Here is a 20,662-nt window from a genome sequence, read left to right as displayed (position 1 = left end):
GTGGAAAAGGCAGCAATGATATGATTATATTTGCAATTATTTTTAAAACAATATAATAGGATGGAATAGAGATAGCTCTAGAGTATGATTTTTTTTGTTGTTTGATTCATAATAGTGCTAACTTCTGTCTTGAAGTGAAGGGACTAGTGAAAGAGATAAAACTAGGTAGAGGCTTCAGAGTTCAGTAGCATCACTGTCATCAAGTCCATGTTTCACACATATAATCTACAAAGTTTTGTAAGAAGAGAGCGTAAATAGATGGTTAATACAATCATTATATATTCAGAAGACAACGGCTCTTAACTGATCCTTAATTGACTCTTAATTGATTTGGAAAATTTGGAAAATGAATTATTTAAGATGTATTTATTTATATGTGGACCAGAAATATTAAATATTTTAGGAGGACTGCCTTTCCACACATAGTGATAGAAAATAGAATTTACATTACTTCCCAAAGTTCTGACTACATTGGCATTAATTGTTGGGTTCTTATGATTCGATGTTTTATTCAAATTTTATCTTCAACTTAGGATCTTACTCATTAATATCTAAGTAGAGAAAAAAATAGTAGTTACAAATTATTACCTTCACATACCTTCATTAAATGAGGGTATTCCTTTTACTAGATTAAACAGTTATTAGGTAATTATTACATATTTTGTAGGGGGAGAAAGAAGTAGTTGAGATATGGAGTCTCCAATTCTGTAAGAGATTTACTTAAATTACTTAATTTTTACCATTTACTGTAAGGTTGCTCACAAACTATCACAGTGTTTTTAATTAGCTAATTAGTAATTTGTTAAGCCTGTCTTTATACTCTAGCTCGTACGTTCTATAAAATGATGATTGAAACGCACTTACTCTGGGGGAAGCGAGGTGGATTGTCATTGACATCTGTCAAAGTGATGTTCACTGTGGTGGTTCCAGACAAACCTCCCATCTGGCCACCCATGTCCTTGGCTTGAATAACCACCTGGTACTGTTCCTTGTTCTCTCTGTTCATGTTTGGTAGAGCTGTCCTGATGATACCTATGGGAAAATACAAATGCTGTCTCATTCCACTGTGTGGTACCCTCCGATTTAATCAATTATTACAGTTATGATATCAAATATATATATATATATATATATATATATATATATATATATATCCTTAGTGTTTGTTTTGTTTGCTATTTCCTAGTAGTATCAAATGCACTATAGTATTCTAAACTTATATAAAACCTCAAACAGTTATATGTCTATTAGTTATTTGAGTTTTTAAATACATAATCATCAGGCTGGGCATATATATTAATAAGTGAAAAGCTTCATATACAAACACAAAGACATTAATCCTCTGCTCCCAAATAATTGGCAACAAGGTCCTGCTATCCCATCTTGGGAGTGGGGTCGAATGCATACACAGCAGGAGGATTTCTGGGATCTATTGTTTTAGCTGTTTAGGCAAACTGTTGGAGCTCAGGTTCACTTGGCTTAAAAACAACATGTATATCGACTGAAAATTACACCTTATGTCCCACTCCTAATGCTTAGCACCTCATACTTGCAAAGATCACAACCATGGTAACTTCAGCAAACAGCAGTTCATTGATCCTGACCTGTTTCTGGTTCCACAGAGAAATAAGGCTGCCCTTGAAGTATGCTGTAAATGACTCTGGCGCTGTTTCCATATGAAGGGTCATCCGCATCGGTAGCTGTGACTTGCACCACAGAAGTACCTGAAGTATCCAAATTCAGCTTAGTTCTGCACAGTACCAGAAGGAGGAGCAAAAGTGCTTGTTTTCAATGAAGACTTGAGTGACTTTTGGCTTTAAAAATGACCACTTTAAGGAACTGTTACATAGAGTTTGGTGATAGATAGAGATAAACATATATAGTGTTGCAAAGAAATCGTAAATTCAACTTAACAATTACTATTCAACTAAAAGGTAAGTTCTTATGGACAAATAGATAATGCTGCACTATTTCAGAACATAACAAACATGATCCCTTTTTAAACATGGAGACCTGAGGTATTATTAAAATCAATTTTAAAATAATAGACTTGTTTAGAGTAAAGGGCATATCTAAATCTCGAAGGAGTAAGTATAATCTTTCTCCCCTTGCACTAATTAACTCAAAAAATAATTAAGATCTGCTCTAGAATACAATTTTGTGAATAGATTGAATTCCAAATTTAGAAACAATCTAAGATGACCCCCATGTTCCCAGAACTTCTAAGATATTTCTAACATGCTTTGCTATATCTATGGACTTTATGCTTGATGATCACCCAAAGTCCTTGGAGTTTTGCAAAGTGCAATAACACTCCCAAAACAAATGTTTTGAGAGAAGCATGAGTTTATAATAATATCAGACTTACCACTTACCAAATGTTGCTATTTAATAAAGAATTTTATTAATTTACACAAATTCATACACATTTGAAAAAGTGTTTTAATGAAATTCAAGTATATCTTACTCTAAAAATGTTACTAGGCATTCCTGAAATTTGGGTACATTATCACTATTTAGTAAAAATAATGAGATAGATTATGTCACCAATATATCACACAGTTAATGTTAAAACTATATTCCATTTTCTTAAACATTACACTTTTTAAGTTTTATATTTCACAATCCAGTGCTGCTATTCTAATTATATGAAAGTGAGGTTTCAGTGGAGTTACTTAAATATGACAATGATTACAGAAGTTTTATATGAAAATATTATAGCACAAGGATCTCTCAATATTAACAAAATATTCTAACCAGAACGTTTGCTTGAATAGGTAAATAATCTAAATAAAATCTGATACATTGTGACTAGCATTCATGAGTGAAATCATTTCTTATCTCTGGTACTCTTGCTGTACCAATCTATGGTCTGTAGGTCTGACTGTCTCTCTAACGGTCTATAGCTTCAGTTTTTCTGTTGGAGAATTTAAAATGTTTTTAAACTATAGGCCTGTTAAACAGGTATAGATATTTTTCCTTGTTGCTTTCAGTAAACAAAACAGTAGAGTAAATGCTAAAATAGTTTTGTTTTATTAGGTTTTATAAATAATCTGAGGAGGGTATGCATCAATCATATGCATATAGCATATCACTTAGAGGACCAAATATTCAGTATCTGTAAGGGTACCGTATCTAGTACACTGTGGATCGCAGAAAACTCTAACCTTAAGATATTTGACTTCAGGATCTTACATGCTCACTGTTAAGGTTAATATAATAGGTTTGATTTTTATCCTTTCTACTGAAATTTAGAGGTATTTTCTGGGTTACTGGGCAGGTCTACCTGAATGTGCTGTGAAGATCTGCAAATCCACAAACCATATAAAATGCAATATTATCTTTTTTTCTTACTCACTGCTTCTTTACTAAAACATATATGCATTTTGAGTGAGGAATAAAAAGAGTGATTTAAGTTAATTAAACACAATATTGCAAGAATGACTTGAAATGACTCTCATAGTCTTCATACATCATAAATGTTGTAACTGCACTTACCTACAACGGACATTTCAGGAACACTAGCAGTATAAATTTCTTCTGGGAATGTAGGCTCGTTGTCATTGATATCATGGATTTTGATCACAAATTCTGACTCTGGTTCTACTGGCCTCAGAGTTCTTCTGTTAATAGCTTGTGCACGTAGAGTATAAAAGGCCTTTTCTTCCCTATCAATTCTTCTTGTGGCATGAATATCACCTGTTTTTTCATCAATAATAAAAAGGGTACCAGCTCCGTCTCCAGACAAAATATATTTGAGCGATCCATCTCCTTTATCTTGGTCTGAATGAAGCTAGAGGAAATAAAATGAGCATATCCATGATGAAGACTGAAGATGCACAGGAGTAAGAGTATTCAAAGATGGCCCTTCAAATCCTATCACACATCACGGGCTCAGTAATCTCAGTTCTTTGAATCGGAACTGAGTACCTTCTATCATACTCAAGGACCAGCAGAAGCTTTTCATGTAGCACTGTGCATTTTTTCCAACAACAAGAACATCAACAAAAACCTCCAAAGTTAAATTAAGTTCCCCCTTCCTGCTCTGTACATAATTCTTTTTATCAAAAAATAAATCTTGATAAAGACATCAGCCATGAGGGTGTATGCTTTCAACTCATCCTAGAAATATGAGCTTATTTTACTATTATATTTTACAGGAACATCAGTTCTGATCAATTTATTACTGGTTGTATTTCTACTTTGTAATTAGTAACATCTTAGGATTTATGTGTCTTTCAGGCATATATTAGACAGACTTCAAATGTGGGAATAATAAATATAATATTTGGTTGCATGCAAAGATGGCTCCTATCCTGAAAATATTTGTAGGTCTCAGATCAGATAGGTGTCTATGTAACACAGGTACATATATACTAAATGAAAAATAATATAAAATACGACATAATATAAGTTCTAGTATTGTATCTTGTCAAGCTACCTTCTTAAATTCCGCTAAGGGGCAAGACTGTGACTGCCTTTCCTGTGCCTATAGCAGAATTACAACAAATCTTTCAGAATTATTTCAATACAGTTGTATTTGGGACCATGTTTACATACCAGTGTATGTACACAAGTTACTGTAGCTGAACTAGGGACACAAGAATTCCTGTATCAAAAGAAAATTCTACCTGAAGTGTTTTTCAAAGGTATTCTTAAAGCAAGCCAGACAGGATCAGTAAGTTAAGCCTTTGGGAGACTAAACAGGAAATCCTTCTAGGACTAGCAAGTAAACTAGATTGTTGAGTCTGGGAAAGTAATGAGACCCAAGCATCTTTCAGATAATGTGGCAGTCTACAGGGCTACCAACTTATCATGGGATTCTTAGCTTATGAAGGAAACAAATTTTTTTTGGAATGACCAGGATTATAAACTTATCCATTAGTATTATATATGCGATTATTACAGTTTCAATATATGTAATAAAATGTAATTTTTAAACTTAATAATACACCTACTTGCATTGCTTTGTTAATTTCTATAGATCATGGCCTACAAATTTCATACGCAGGGGAGAAGTGCAGAAGGAACTTTAACTGGGGAGAGAGATGAGAGGGCAGGACTGAGAAGAGACAGGGAAGAATAAGCAACTGTAAGGATGTTTTTTAAAAGCCATATGGAAACTTACCATTTTGAAAGCTTCATTCATGAGTATATTCATACAAAAGTGTCTAATCAGAGTTACCCAAAGGAGGGAATTGTTCATTGTAGAAGTCACCATTTGCCAATTAAAACGCCCAGTGCCTAGTATATGATAACTCCCAAGGTCTTTGTCAGAAATATCCTAGAGACTCCGAAAGCAAGAAAGGCTATTCATGGTGCTCTTACTTTCCTCATGAGAATTTTATAGCACTGTCTTCTGCTGAAGACAACACATGCATTACACATCGGACATTGAGAAATCCAGCTGGTAGACATGGGAGTTTCTTCCCTGCTGGCTAGCACTCTTAATACTGGAACTTCTAAAGAGGAGTAATGTGAACAGCCTTGCAATGCTCTGTACCTTGTGAACAGAAATAATGTCGAGCATGGCAAGATTGCACCCATGGATGCAGTCCATTCATAGAGATATGAATCATAGGAGGGTAACCAACCATTTCTGATTAAATTTAAGACCTGCTCCCCAGCGGGGAAAAACCCCACATGTCCAGTATGGCAAAACTGACCAAAACCCCTTGGTCAGGGTGTCCATAGGCCCAGGGCTGACCCTAACACTTAATTTGATAAATGGATACGTTGTTACATTGTTCTCTAAATTCATTTCTCTCTACACACAGATCAGTGCGGCTCTCAGATTTCATCAGAAAAGTCTATCTACAGTGTATGATGATTAATATGGAAACACAGAACTAAAAAACCTGCAGACAATAAGTGATGGTGGAATGCTCAGCCACAGTGAGACATCTTATCACATTATCTCCCCAAGGATGAGATGCCCTCTCAGAAGAGTGAGGTTTTAAGAGGCCAGAGAAAAATATTGTCTTCTGGACATAGTAGGATCTATATACACATGAATGCAAGGGTAGATTTGGTTGCCTTTGCACAGCCTATACAACATCAAGCCATATAATACCGTAAAATGGTGTTGGAAGTGGTTCATGAGCCTCCACTATTAGCTGAGGAGCCGTGAACAGTTAATGGTCTGTTGGAGAGGGAGTTTAAGCTTTCTTTAAGGGTGATGGCTTCTGGTAAGTCATGTTTGCATAGCAACTGCATGACCAGTTATCTGCCTAGCCCCCAAAGTCATTATATGAGCCTAAATATAAGCAAAAGTGAATATATTTATACATGTGATTTTACTGCTAGTTATAGGTATATTTACGAAAGTGGTTTACTTTGTTGTGATGTCATATATTTATTAGAATTTAGCCATCTGCTCTGTATATAGCTCCATTCTCAACTTAGAATAAATGATTACTCATTACTGGTATAACGGATACACATATCTGAAATGTATAGGCACTTTAGAGATAAAAGAAGTTGGGGAACAAAGAATGATTTATTGAATGTGTAGCTATTTGAAAGCAAGAATATAAAAGAAGTAAACTCAGGAAGTATCAGTTATTAAATAAGAAACTCTCAAAAGTCACATATGAATGTGTAGTCCAGGAATCACTCTCAAGCAATCTACAGATTGATGGTTATTAGTATCTAAAATTGTACCTGGTTTCTCAGAAACTCTCAAATTATATACATTTGCAACACTGTGGTCATCATACCAGCGGCAGCTCTAAGCGTTACACATTGCTTATTCAGTCTGAGAAACATAACCCATTGCTATTTGTGTTATCAATCACTTGACCAGACAGTACTGTGGTTCACAGTAGACAGTTCAAGTTTTATTTGCTATTCATTCAATTACATTAATTTGAATTTTTTTATATAGTCAGGTGCTTTAGAAGCAAATGCAAAATTCCATCTGTATTCTATGGAAGACCCAAAAGAGACATGTAAATCAAATACACAGGGAAGACTCTAAACAGCTAACAGGAGTGAATGTGTATCTGTTTAAGCATATAATATCTAAGCTACCAGGTGAAGACTGAATACAGCTTAGAAACTAAAGAAATTCTCCCTTTTAAAAACTGTGTATCTTAGGACAATGGTGAATACAGAGCATAGAACTGAGGTGCAGAAATATGCAAGGCAAGAAGGTAATGATTCAAAGTGATTCTGCTGCTCAACTCATTAAGTTTGCAAAAGGAAAGCTCTTGAGATTGTACGTTTATACAGTGGGATTTGAAATTTTATAAATCTGAATTTAGGATAAAAATCACAGCTGGATTTATACCTTCACTTAGACTACAGAGTGAAAATTAAATCTTGTAATTGGACCACATACTGTGAGGCTTGCTGTTGAATTTGAAAATTGAACATGGTAGCAGCAAACCTAAAAGAGACGGCTACAAGTCAGACTGTGGTTTTAAGAATCGGAAAATGAAAAGATGTCTGCTTTGTCCAAAAGGGATATAATTAAGAGAAGCAATTGACAGCTACTATTGTAGCATTTTACATGGCAAGAAGCTGCACACTGAATACGTTTATTTTTCAGAAATCAGGCTTTACAATAGTAATGAGCTACTTTTTTTTTAAAGCCCTTTCTTACAGTGTGAAAAACTGAACATGACTGACCACTAAAACAGGAATAAAGATAAAGATGAAGGTAATTAAGGCTGTAATACTAGCTTATGATAATAAACTTTATTCAAATCTACTTGAATAAATCAGGCAGGCTTGCAAGTACTATTTTGGTTCAGCTGAATTATTATATCTCTTGAGATGTTGGTAACTAACCCATTTCATAGATAAAAACTCACGGGCTGCCTAGCCCTCTTCTAATTGGTAAATTGGTGGCAATGTTTTTATTAGAATCAGAAGAAAAGAAATCAACAAAATTCTTCAATTAGTTCTTATCTAGTCTTCTCATGTTCAAGCCTCTTATTTTTAGTGTTTCACAAAAGTAGGGTTTTTACTGTTTGTTTCCTTTGACATATTTTTATATCAATTATAATTTGCTGTTGAACAATTTTGCATAAGTACACAATGCATACTGATCACTCTCCCTGCCAAGCCAACCTTATCTTTGAGTCATCCTTTTACGCCACAAGCTTCTCTTTCTTATTTTCAAGTCTACTGATTTTGTTTCCTGGCCTACTGGATTTAGCCAGGACTGTCTGCTTGACCATATGTTTGCATATATCCTATGGGGCCCAGAAGGCCCAAATGTTGGTACACAACTCCTCATCATAGAATCCATCAATAGCCTGTAGTGTTTCATCAAAAGATGGGGGCCAATGCGTCCACCATCATTCCATAACTAAGTGCTGATGGGGCCATGTGTCTGTGGGTCCAGAGTGAACAACTGATCAGCTGTGAGTTAATGGCTACAACAGTTAGTACTGAGTCTAGAGGGTAGCATTAAGCAGCCACCTTAATTAGTTTACTTCACTTCATGTGTGTAATTTCTCCACACTCTCCCTGGTATTGCTTCTTTGTCTTAATATTATACATCAGATAAAATACTATTTGACATACCAACCTATTTACTGAGATAGGACATTAATTATTTCTTTATAACTATTGCTTCTTCATTGTTCTACATATTTGCATATTAGGCATATTTAATTTATATATTATTATAAATTAACTTACTTAATTTAATTAAATCAAGTCATGTATCTATGACACAAAGAGACGGTGTCAATTAATCATCTGTGCAAAAACATATAGCATTAATTTTCAAAGAAAAAAAGTATTTTGCTATTTTATTATGTGAAACAAAGTTTTCCTTCTTTTTATTTATTAATCATTTTATTTGTTTACATTTCAAATGTTATCCCCCTTCCTGGTCTCCCCTCCATGAACCCCTCACCCCATTCCCCTCCACTTCACCTTCAAGAGGGTGTGGTGCTCCCCCACCTACTGAACCACTCCCACCTCACTCCTTTAGCATCCCCTTCACTGGGTATCAAGTCTCCACAAGCGCCTCCCCTCCCACTGATACCAGATGAGGCAGTCTTCTGCTACATATGTATCAGGAGCCACGGACAGGCCCATGGTTGGTAGTTTAGTCCCTGGGAGCTCTGAGGTGTCCAGTTAGTTCTAATTTTAGTATGTGTGCTGCCAAAGAAAGCACATAAAGTTTTCTTTCAACACATACACAAAGAAAAAGAAAATAAAATGAAAGGAGAGGAAAGGAGAGGAGGGGAGGGGAGGGGAGGGGAGAGGAGAGGAGGGGAGAGGAAAGGAGGGGAGAGGAGAGGAGAGGAGTGGAGAGGAGAGGAGAAGAAAGGAGAAGAAAGGAAAAGAAAGGAAAAGAAAGGAAAAGAAAGGAAAGGAGAAAACAATTCTTGTGGTTTTAGCTCTGCAGTAACACCTGTTTTCCGGTGTGAAACATTTGGCCACAAATCTTTAAGAAGAATTTTATGTTAATACTGACCTTTCCTTTCCTTGAGGAAAGCCTATTAAAAATTCACAACCTGCTGTGCTCCTTGTAAATTCCCCAGCAGATAAAGGACATGGTAGGATACATGACAACTAATGAAAATAGGACAACAGCTTCTGTACTGCACAGTTAAAAGTCATCTCTATGTTCCTTAACTTTTTAACTCAGAAAAAGTTTAATTAAAAGCTATTATTACACTTGTTTGTATTGAACAGTTTTAATATTTTAAGTGTAAGCAAGCTGCAGAGGGTAAAGAAAATTCTCAAACAAAATTTGAAGAATGTTTGGCAGGTGGAAATGTAGCATATTTCTCGTGTAATGAGAAATGTAATACACTCATCTTAAGTTTGTATGAAATAAACTCTGTAACACAAAAGGGATGTGGGGACAAACCTTGTTTGAAAACATCTTTTTCATATAAGAGTTAGGGAGGTAAATGTTTGTCATACAAAGGTTAAGATACATTTCAGGATTGGTAGTGTGTTGCTGGAAATTGTTTGAGTTTGTTCAGTCTATTATAATCAAGAACCATGGGTTGGATTACTTCCAAACAAAAACAAACAAACAAGCAAACAAACAAAGAATTTCAGTTCCAGTTTGGTATAGTGTCTTTCATGACTTATTTCCTGCATAGGCTCCCATCTCTAAATATTTGGTCGTCAGCTGATGGTTACGGGACCCTTAGGAGCTGTATCTTTGCTGGAAGTGCATCAACTAGGGGCCTTCTCTGAGGGCTGAATGCATTGCCTCCACTTCCACTTGTCTCTCTGAATCTTAGTTATGGTTGAAGACAGGAGTGCTCAGCTTCCTATTCCAGCAGCCAAGCCTTTTTTCTGCCAAGCATCCCCTTCCTTCATGACTATGTCTCTGGAAAGGACCTCAGCAAAATCAACTCTTTATAAAGAGTTTTGGGTCACTGTCTTACAGCAGTAGAGAAGAGGTAGTGGATACTCTTTGAAAGTCAAGGGGCACTGTGTCAGATTAACTCATTGTTCTGGAGGTTTTTTGCCTTGAGTATGTTAGTGTCTTCTAGCTGCTTCTCTAGACCAGTCAGAAAGAGAAGTCTTTCTTTTAGGACTTGAACCGAACATTGATTTGTGTGTTGAGAGTTTGTGTGACCTTTTTAATCACTGTGACAAAGTACTTAAGATTCTTGACACTTCAAGCATTGTTACAAAATGCAAATTTACAGTTTTCTGAGACTCAGAGAAGAAATTAGCTGTAAGCCTCTAAATACATCAAAAATCTAGTTACGTGCCACTAATGTACAAATGGTGGAATAGCAGATACAGTAGAATAGCAACAAAGCATTGGAAGATACTAAAACGAAAATCCAGAACAGAAAATGAAATCCTGTGGCTATAGTGACATGTCCAACATCTGAAACATAGGGTGGCATGAGGTGGCTTGAGTCAATCTGGTTATCATACAATTAGTAGTAGTTCATTGTAGTCAAGCTTGCCTTTCTCATGACTGTATCTACTAACTGTCTTGTGCTTTTTTTTTTCTTTCTTGTTTTGGCAGATATTTCATATTCCTGACATTTTCAATAAGCTAGAGTTTCCATTCAGTCTTTGGCTTCATCCCAGCTTCATGCATTACCTTCTCAGTGATTCCTGTTGCTACCTGTTTTCACTGAACTTCCTTTAAAGTCTAAGGTGTCATGAATTGACACTTTTAACATTGTGTATATTTCCAGTATGAGCAGAACATGAGTACTGTATGCTGTCAGATGCAGTGCTAGCTTCATTTCCTTTGAACATATTTCAATCCTTTCCTAAGTGCTTTGTGTAGAAGTCATAGTGAATAGGGTTATAGGATACAACTTCCTTCATAAACCTCTGTGGGCAGTTCACTGTCGAGCTCTATAACTTTTAATTGAGTATGGATTTTTCATACCCTTGAGCCTGACATGGGTAGGGCTTCACTGCATTCTGAAATGCCTCTTTTCCATTGTGGTGTTGTAAATCACTTGGCATCTACTAAGGAACCCAAATCTCTTCAGCAGCTACAGTTTTCTCGGTCATAAGTTTTCATGGGCTTCCTTAATTGGAAAGACATATTTTTGAAACTTTTGTATTCTGAATTTCATCCACATGCTATTGTAAGTTTTACGAAATCCCAGTAACAATTACGAATATAGTCTCAGAGTTGGATTACAATAAAATTAAATCCACCTTCAAAATCCACTTCCTACGAAGCCTTAGTACATGGATAGAGTGTAGAAGTTCATTAGCACAGTGTAACCTGGATAGCCTGGTCTACTTCACTGTGTATTTATTCTCATCTGAAACCCTATGAGTAGTATTTATTGTCTACATTTCCATTATATTATTTTTCTAAATTCCTTGGAATCACTCATTAAGCATTGCTTATAATTTTCTCTACATTATCTTAGCTTTCATCTCAAAAACTTTCAAAGTTTCTTCCACATTTTCAAAAGCTTTTGAACAGCACACCCAGATAATCACAGGAAAAATTACACTTCAGTGCCAACTCCCCAAATTAGTTGATCTTGGAAATGTTATGAAAAAAAATAATTCTGGCTGACAACAAAATAAAAAAATTACTTGACTGTTTTAGAGTTTTCAGTTAAATTGGCAGGGGTTAGGAAAGATGAGCTTTCAACTCAGGTGACCCAAGCAATTTCTTCCCTTCTTTTTTCTTATTCTTTAATATATTTTTTAATTTTTTAAAAAATTATTTTTTTAATTTCTTCCTTTCAAAGACTCCAATAGTTAGCAACTCTCTAACCAATCTTCACCTTTTGTTTTCCTCTTTTTCTGCATAAGCTATCCTATGTCTATCATTGGAAAAAACCATCCATCCCTTACGTCCAAGCTCACTTAATCTACCTGCTGCAGCAAACTCCCAACAGATACTCATCATGTACAATTCATAAAATGTCTAGACACTTCTCCAACCAGTAGAGTTGAAAACCATCAGTAAATATCACAAATCTTTTTAGTATATATGACCCAGTCATGTCCCTAATACCCTTCCTACAAACATCTTCACCTTGGCAGGCAGAAATTTAAAATGTGAATTTTAGAGAAAATATACCATCAGAGCATAACATGTCACATCTACCAATTTCAGGTGACTTTTTGTTTTCATGTAACTCAATAAATAAGCAAATTTTACATAAAATAAGAAAATACTTTACTGGAGATGGAATTTAACTCATTAAAGAAATTAGAAAGAAAAGTTTATCAAATAATATAAAAATGCTAGGATTATTTAGTGTTATTCCAGAAAAAGAGAAGGACTTCAGAAAAAGTAATAATATTATTCCTCTTTTGGAAATCTTTACTACTCAGAATACTTGACCATACTTTAGATATTGATAATTGTTTCTATTTGACTCCAGTTAAATGACTGAGAAAAGAAAGTGGAGATCAGAATGAATCTGTAACAGACTGGATCTCTTAAAGAATTTCAATTAGTTAACCAAGAGAAATATATCAGTTCTCTCTCTCTCTCTCTCTCTCTCTCTCTCTCTCTCTCTCTCTGTGTGTGTGTGTGTGTGTGTGTGTGTGTGTGCATCTCTCTCAATGTTTGTGTGTGTGTGAGTGTCAGAGAGAGAGAAAGAGTCTGTGTGCATATCTACATGCATTAACCTAAAATATCAGAAATTGCTGACTAATTTCTCTAAAATACATTGCTAATTTTATGCTCCGTTTCCTTGCAAACAACAGGAATAATTTATATTTATTTTTAAAAAATCAAGCGTGTGACAAATATGCCATGCTGTGGAAGTGTCATCAACATTGGCATAATTCTCTAATTGCTCCAGAAAGTAGCACTGCAACAAAATAAAAAATAAATTGGTGAATCAAAGAGGCAAATTTGCATACAAACATATAAAGATGATCTAGAATGAGAATCCAGCTGAAAACATGGACAAGCCCACAAACACCTGCTCAGAAGTAACGAAGCAGTTATTCATTTTTGCTGAGCCTGGAAAGTAAACAGAAGAAAGGTGGAAATCCCTGATTACAGTGTGGTATGTTAGCAAAATAAGACAAAAACAATCCACTGTGTGTAGCTGTTCCTTCCAGAAGGGTTATGTAAATATGATACAGGAATTCATAGATCAGTTTATAAACCTCAATTAAACAATTCTCCATTCATAAATAGAAATGCAAAGGAGAGATATAGGGGCAATGAATAAGATGACAAAACGACTGCAGTGAATTTTAAACATACCACATGTATTTTATTTAGATTGATTAGAACATTATGGGACAATTCTTGGGGCTAGGGGCAGAGTGAATATAAAGGATTTAAGTGTTAGACAATGAATTATTCACAAATCAGTGTTTCAGGTTGTGGTGACCATTAAAAAAAGCATCAAAAATATTGTTGGTTTATAACTATAAGATCAAGTCATAGAGATCTCTTCAAAAACAAAACAAACCAACCAAACAAACAAACAAACAAACCACCAAAAATGTCATGTTTGGACTGTAGAACTAGAAAATGTTTACATTTGATTTTTTTTAAATTAAGCCCATTACAATTATGTCTATGATACAGGAGATTGGAGGGCGCCTTTAGAAACCATTAAGAATTATTCAAAGTCTGTTGGTAAGCTTTGGAAATAGTAAATGTGGTGGGATGAGTTGATGATTGACCAAAAAATCCCCAGAAGGAGGTCACCGAAGAAATATTCCTCTTTACAGTGGGGTGCTTCTCTCTAAGGCAGAAAAAAAATGTAGAGTTTTCCTGTTACACAATTGAACAAACCTTCTGAACTGGTTGACTTAAGTTATTAACTTTACATAGCCTAGTATCATCAAAGAAAATTTCAACAGAGGAATTGCCTTTATCAGAGCAGAATAAGGACATTTGTATGGGAAACTGTATTATTAATTGATATCGGAAATCCAAATGCACTGTGTGTGACTCCATTCCTAGACAGATGTTTTTGCCTTGTTTAAGAAAGCTAGCTAAGCAGCAGCTTGTGAGTGAGCCAGTAGGCAGCATTCATTCACGGTGTGTGATCAAGCTACTGTTTGAATTACTTCCCTGACTTCCCCCAATGATGGACTGTCATCAGCAAGTGTAAGTCAAACCAAGCCCTTCTTCCTCTAAGTACAAAGAAACAAAGGAACAAAAGCAATAACTACAAAAAGCAAATATATGTAACATAAATAGCAGACTAGATTATATAGCAGGGTGAGGTTTTTATTTTTGTTGTTGTTGTTTTTGTTTTTGTAATTTTTAGCAGGGAGTTTTTAAGATTCTAGAAGGAATATCCTGTGATGGACCTTGAGACTCATTCTGGTACTTAAATCAACGATGTTGCTTTAATACCTTTCCCCCTCTGTACACTTAGCTTTACAAGGAATTAAACTATACTGAGAGGAACACATGAAAGGATACCACAGGAGCAAGGCTAGAGAGTATGGCATTCACGGATAGGGTTTATGCAAGTATTTCTTTAATTTAATTTCTCCACATTAAATTTAAGGGAGTGCAGTGCTTTAGGGCTATAACGGCTTTGGAGAGTGAGGTTACAGAGTTTTTATTTGAAGCTCTGGTTTCTAACATACGTAAAGACACTTTTCCACTGGAAGCCACAGAGTATCAAGTGTATAACTTGACAATGCAAGGAACAAGTCAGAGTCTGCCATCCTCCTGGTACTCTAAAGGAGAGAAAATAGGAATAACGTTTGATGCATAAAGTCACAGTTTGTCCTTTGGTTATAAGACCCTAACAGAAACTGGGGGTGGGAGGGAAGTAATATTAATGCTATCCTAGGAACAGCTAACATAGGCCTGTGATATGTACATAAAAATAATGTAAAGTGAAATGTGAGAAACTAAAAAGATTCTCTGACATATAATCTTAAGTTATTTAACTAAAAACTATCTTTGGCCAATTTACTGTTTTTCACAATGAAAAGAATCGGGAATGTCTTCAGGAAACTGATGAGGCTCCACTCACAAACTACTATCTATAAATTAATTTTAACAAGGTACTTATTGTCCATACTTATCAGACATATCTCTCACTGCCATCCTTGATTTATCCGGCCTTTTAGTTCTTACTGATCTGTAAAAAGTTTTATGTATGTCTTATTACCTAAATGAGTGAAGTTGTCAGTCTCCATTGTGTAGCCCATTTCATCTCTTGTCTTCTGTATCAAAATTACACTTTTTAATCTGTGTAGACATGTTTACCTATAATTGTCCCTATATTGTATTATTATATGTTGTATTATTATATGGAACTCTGCAAGCTATAGTGATATACAGATGTACATAATTTAAAAACCTTTAAATATTCTGAAATATTTTCAAGCAATATTAGCACTTTCATTACTCTTTGCTTTGATTATTCATACTAGATAGCACACACTTATTTATTACTAGAAATAAATTGGCATTGAAGTCAAACCCTGCAAGTGTGTTTTAAGAGGAGGAAAATTGAATATATTTCTTTGAAAATGCATGAAAATTTTGGGTTAAATAAAGTCATCAAAATGACATGCTGAAATGAAAATCGGAAAGTTATTATGTTAAAATTATAATTTTTCATTAAGAATATTTTGTTCCCTAGAGGCACAGAGGTGCACAGCTGGAAGACCATGAATGTGAGGCTAATATCTGCACATCTCAAGATGCAGTCAAAGGAACAGACATGTAGAGTGAGAGAGATGTAGGAAGGGAGGAGAGACAGAATGTTATTATTTGTTTCTAAGTTCCGGATAAGTATAAAGTTGATCTACTTTTAATATGACATATACATTGTTTTTAATTGGTAGAAATATGAATAAACCTTTTAGAAATAGAAATTCAAATATAGATCTTTTTCTTTGTAACGAAAAGTTAGGTCACCATAAATATCTGCAGTTTATGTTAGAAGTAGCATTATTAAATCAATAAATTCATGTCACCATTCCCAAAGGCAACTTGCAGAATACCCAAATAGTGCCAGAAATTAAAAAAGAAAGAATGAAGAAAAGAATGAATAAATAAAATGTAATGTCATTACGGCTCAATTATGTAAAAGTAATATGAATTGAAGTGTAAGGATGGGAAATACAGAAACCTCCTAAAATGTATACTTCTACATGTCTAAGAAGAGATTAAGTGGAGTGACTCTTTAGCCAGAGAACAATAACCCAATCAGATACCACATGCTAGCAAATAAAATCCTCAGTGCCGGGAATGAGTTACCTCTTTTTGAATAGTTTGCCTGTAGAATACCCTAGAACCAGGCAATACAGGGTATTGCCAATATTATTAGTAAGCCTCTAGAACTTAACACTAAGACCCTAAATGAAGACATCACATATATCTGTCAAAGGACAAGAAAAAGAAATCTAAACATGATGTTCATTTGGAATTTTCTTCCCAGCTGGCTAGCTCTCATAGTGCTAGAAGGTTCTATGTACATTACCAAAAGGGGTGGGGTACTAATAATCAGTTTTATGTAGCAGCAAAATCTGTGACCTATAATAATGATTGCCTTGACAGTATATGCTTACAGATGTAATTACAGCATATAGGTTTGGGCAGTAACTCTGTGATTGATTGATGATTGATTGATTGACTGTCAACTGTAACATACTAGAAACACCTAGCAAGAGGAAAATTAAATGGAAAAATGTTTCCAATGCTTCCATTAGTTTGCCTTCTAGGCAAGTCCCTGTGGCTATTTTTTTTCAATGATTTATGTAGGATGGCCTTGCATATTGTTTCTAGAGCTCTTTATGGGAAGGTAGTATTGAGTTGTATAATAAAGCATGGTGAGTAAGTTATGAAGTACAAGTGACAAGCAGCGTTCTTCCATGGTCTCTGTTTCAGTATCTACCTTCAGCTATTTGCCTTTATTTACTGGCTTAGCTTTCCTCAATGGTGGACTGTGATCGGGACATGGAAAATCAATAAGCCCTTTCCTCTCTCCAAGTTGCTTTTGGCCATGGTGTTGATCACAACAATAGAAACCTAAGTAGGACAATCACCACATAGTGTTTTCTAGATGTGAGGCTCACTCCAAGAAATGGAACTGCCTGGATAGATAGGTCAGAGGCCCTGAGGAAGATATACTACTAAATCCACTAAATAGAAAAAGTATAAAAATGATTCTCAATGACATAATGCTACACTATATATATACTTCATCTCTTTTTTTTTATTTCTTTTTTTTTGAACATGAAATGCTTTTTTTTATAGCATGTTTTACAAGGGGAGGGGGTAAGAGGGTCCAGGTGGTGGAAAAGTACAAAATATTCTTGGCCTGTGCCTTGAAACATGTCATGGTCTATATGGTACACTGCCTTGAATTATGATCTACCTGCAGTTCTTCAGAAGATATGGTATACTGCTTGAGTTATGGTCTCCCTGCTATTCTTAAGAAGACATGGTATTCTGCTTTGAGTCTATCTGCAGTTGCTAAGCAGGATCTTGCAGTTGCCAAGCTTCAGAGGACATTGTGCAGGTGGGGAAAGGTAGGGGGTAAGGGTAAGGGCGAGGGTCCTGGCTTCTGGCATCTCCCCCTTCTCTGTTTAGTTAGAGAAGGCGTCTTATGTTCAATCCCAACTATGTGAGTTTTGAATTTGGATGTCTAATTATGGGGGGTCTTAGACAAGTTCACAACCCCAAAACACTGATGTGAGACGAGTCACATCGATGGTCGAAGGCTTTAGGCTGTAGACGATGGGCAACATCAAGGGACTCTGATGTGGGTGAAAGGAGGGTGAGAGCCCTGTCTTAGGCCATGTAGGCTGCACCCACTCCCAGCACCACGCACTCCTTTTCGGCTGCATTGGGTGGGCCCCTGGGAAGTGGACCTACAATAATCCCGTCATTGGGCTAACTCACAGCCATCCTAGTCTCTTGTAAATGTTCAAGTTACCAACCATTTGTCAGTTTGGGGTGTAATATTGTCATAAAGGAAGGCTCCCCAATGTTAGCGGCCATATCAAGGGTGGCCTTGGTTTAGGAAAAAGCCAATTTTTGTTGTGGTGATCAAGAGGCCAAGCTCTCTAGCGAGAGAAATGAGGGCAAACCCAGGCATACCAGGAACCCTTCTGGAGGGCGTGGAAGTCTAGGGGTCGACCATAGGGGGAGGCAGGGGAGCTGACAGCTGTGTCAGTCTCCTGCGGAGTCACTTCTGGATCCTCTGCAATTTTCAGCTGATGGTAATGAACTTCAACTGCCTTCTTGATGGCAGCATCAACCTGGTTCCGTGGACGACAGGTCACGGGCGATGATCTCTGTCTTGCTCAATCTTGATGTTGTGCACACATCCTCTCAATGAGGGTCCGTCCGGATGGGTCCGTGCCACTTGACCCGACCGGCGGGTCCTGGTTATTCATGGGGGCGAGGAGGACTGCAACCTGCTATTCTTCAGAAGATATGGTACAATGCTTGAGTTATGGTCTCCCTGCTATTCTTCAGATGATATGGTACACTGCTTTGAGTCTATCTGCACCCTTACCCTCACCCCCTACCTTTTCCCACCTGCACAAGGTCCCCTGAAGCTGGGCAACTGCAAGATCCTGCTTGGCAACTGCAGATAGACTCAAAGCAGAGTACTATACTTCATCTCTTAATTGTAATTAATTAGAAATGCTTTTTTTCTTGCAGTAGAGGGCAATTAACACAGAGATGCAGAACTGGTCAAGATATAGAGAATAAGGGACTACGAAGTACTCATTCTTAAATGGGATGCCTATATCACAGAAAACCCCACCGGAATATTAAAGGAAGGGGAAACAGAAAGACTGTTACAAGTCAGAGATAGTAGGTAACTATAAGCAAACAGTGTTTGCTAGATTAGAACAGGTACTTCTATATATGAACACACAGTGATTGTAAAAGAATGCACACTATCTACAAAAATCTCAAGCTGGGTAAAATGGAAAAGGGATGTAAGCATGAACTCTCATCCTAATTTAAGGTGCTCTTCCCATTTGATAGCTATTGGGAAAGGAAGATGGAAAGTCAATTGTCTTTACAGCAAGTGTGACCCCTGTAGCTGAGTCAACACTCGAGGACAGGTTTCACATTCAAAAGTATTCGCCAAAGCAAATTGGACTTGATGGGCTTAAACAGTAACAAAAGCAACAAAAAAGAGAGAAATATAAGTTGTGTAAGTAGGCAAGTGAGGGTATATTTGGGAAGAGTTGGGTTAGGGAAGTGAATGTGATCAGAATACAATATAGGAAATTCTCAAAAGAATAAATACTATTTTTAAAACAGTAGGGAAGGATATTGAGGTAAGTGGTGACTGGTAGCTGTCTGGGAAATTAGTCCTTTGTCAGCTGCCCTAGTTAATTTTCTGTCAATTTGAACAAGCTAGAATCATTTGGGAGGAAAGAAACTCTGTGGAGAAATGTTCTACCACAGTGGCCTGTGATGAAGTCTGCAAGGGATCTTTTGATCAATGATTGATGTAGGTGGGCCTTGCCCCATTATGTGGTGCCAGCCCGGGGAAAAGAGTCCTAAGATGTTTAAGACAGCAGGTGGAGCAAGCCATGGGAGACAGGCCAGTAAGTTCTACTCCTTGGCATCAGCTCTTGTCTCCATGTTCCTGTTCTGAGTTCTTGCCTTGAATCCCTGAGTTACAGTGATGAGTTTGTACACCATGTTTAGACGTGTCTCTTTCCTTCCTTTTCTGCCTAAGGCACCTTCTAATTGTATAAACCAAAGCTCATAACCTCTAGCAAAAGGCAAAATAGTAACATGGGACTTCAGGACAGAGAGATGAACTCTGGAAAAGCACCAGATATGGGAACAGTTGCCACCAAGTAGCAGAGGAACTTGGATTTATGAAACTGAGGAGAGGTAACCAGCCATGTGGCAGAACTTAGATTAGTATAAACAGGATATTTGAGTTACAAGATAGTTGTCAACAAGCATAGTTAAAGCTTCAGCATCAACTCATAAATAAGCCTCTGTGTCATTATTCAGAAACTGAGGCAGACATAAAAAAGGCCCATACTGTTACACTATCAGCATTGCTAAGGATGGCATATAAAGTGGAAGTGGAGGATGAAATAAATCCATTCTTCTCCAAGCTGTGTTTTGACATGCTATTTTATCATAGCAACAGTAACTCAGATTGACATAAAAAAAGTGAGAATCTTTGGTTTATTTAAGAAGACAGTAGTTTGGCCTGGTGGTGGTGGCGCACGCCTTTAATCCCAGCACTTGGGAGGCAGAGGCAGGCGGATTTCTGAGTTCGAGGCCAGCCTGGTC

The 20,662-nt window shown here is 36.5% G+C and overlaps 1 protein-coding gene across 4 annotated transcripts in view; it reads right to left on the bottom strand.

The window, feature by feature from the left end:
• The window catches only part of Cdh10 (cadherin 10), a 181,761-nt gene that overhangs the window by 41,620 nt on the left and 119,479 nt on the right, over positions 1-20,662 (bottom strand). For all 4 annotated transcript variants that reach the window (XM_028767577.1, XM_028767578.1, XM_028767576.1 and 1 more), the window contains 3 exons: positions 3,499-3,793; positions 1,605-1,724; positions 865-1,032 (listed from right to left, as the gene is read on the bottom strand). In XM_028767577.1, coding sequence (XP_028623410.1) covers positions 865-1,032; positions 1,605-1,724; positions 3,499-3,793 — 583 coding nt within the window. The remainder of the gene's footprint in view (positions 1-864; positions 1,033-1,604; positions 1,725-3,498; positions 3,794-20,662) is intronic.

This window comes from Grammomys surdaster, unplaced genomic scaffold, assembly GCF_004785775.1.
Source record: "Grammomys surdaster isolate TR1022 unplaced genomic scaffold, NIH_TR_1.0 174, whole genome shotgun sequence".
Classification (NCBI taxonomy): domain Eukaryota; kingdom Metazoa; phylum Chordata; class Mammalia; order Rodentia; family Muridae; genus Grammomys; species Grammomys surdaster.
This window is presented reverse-complemented; position numbering and strand designations above follow the sequence as displayed.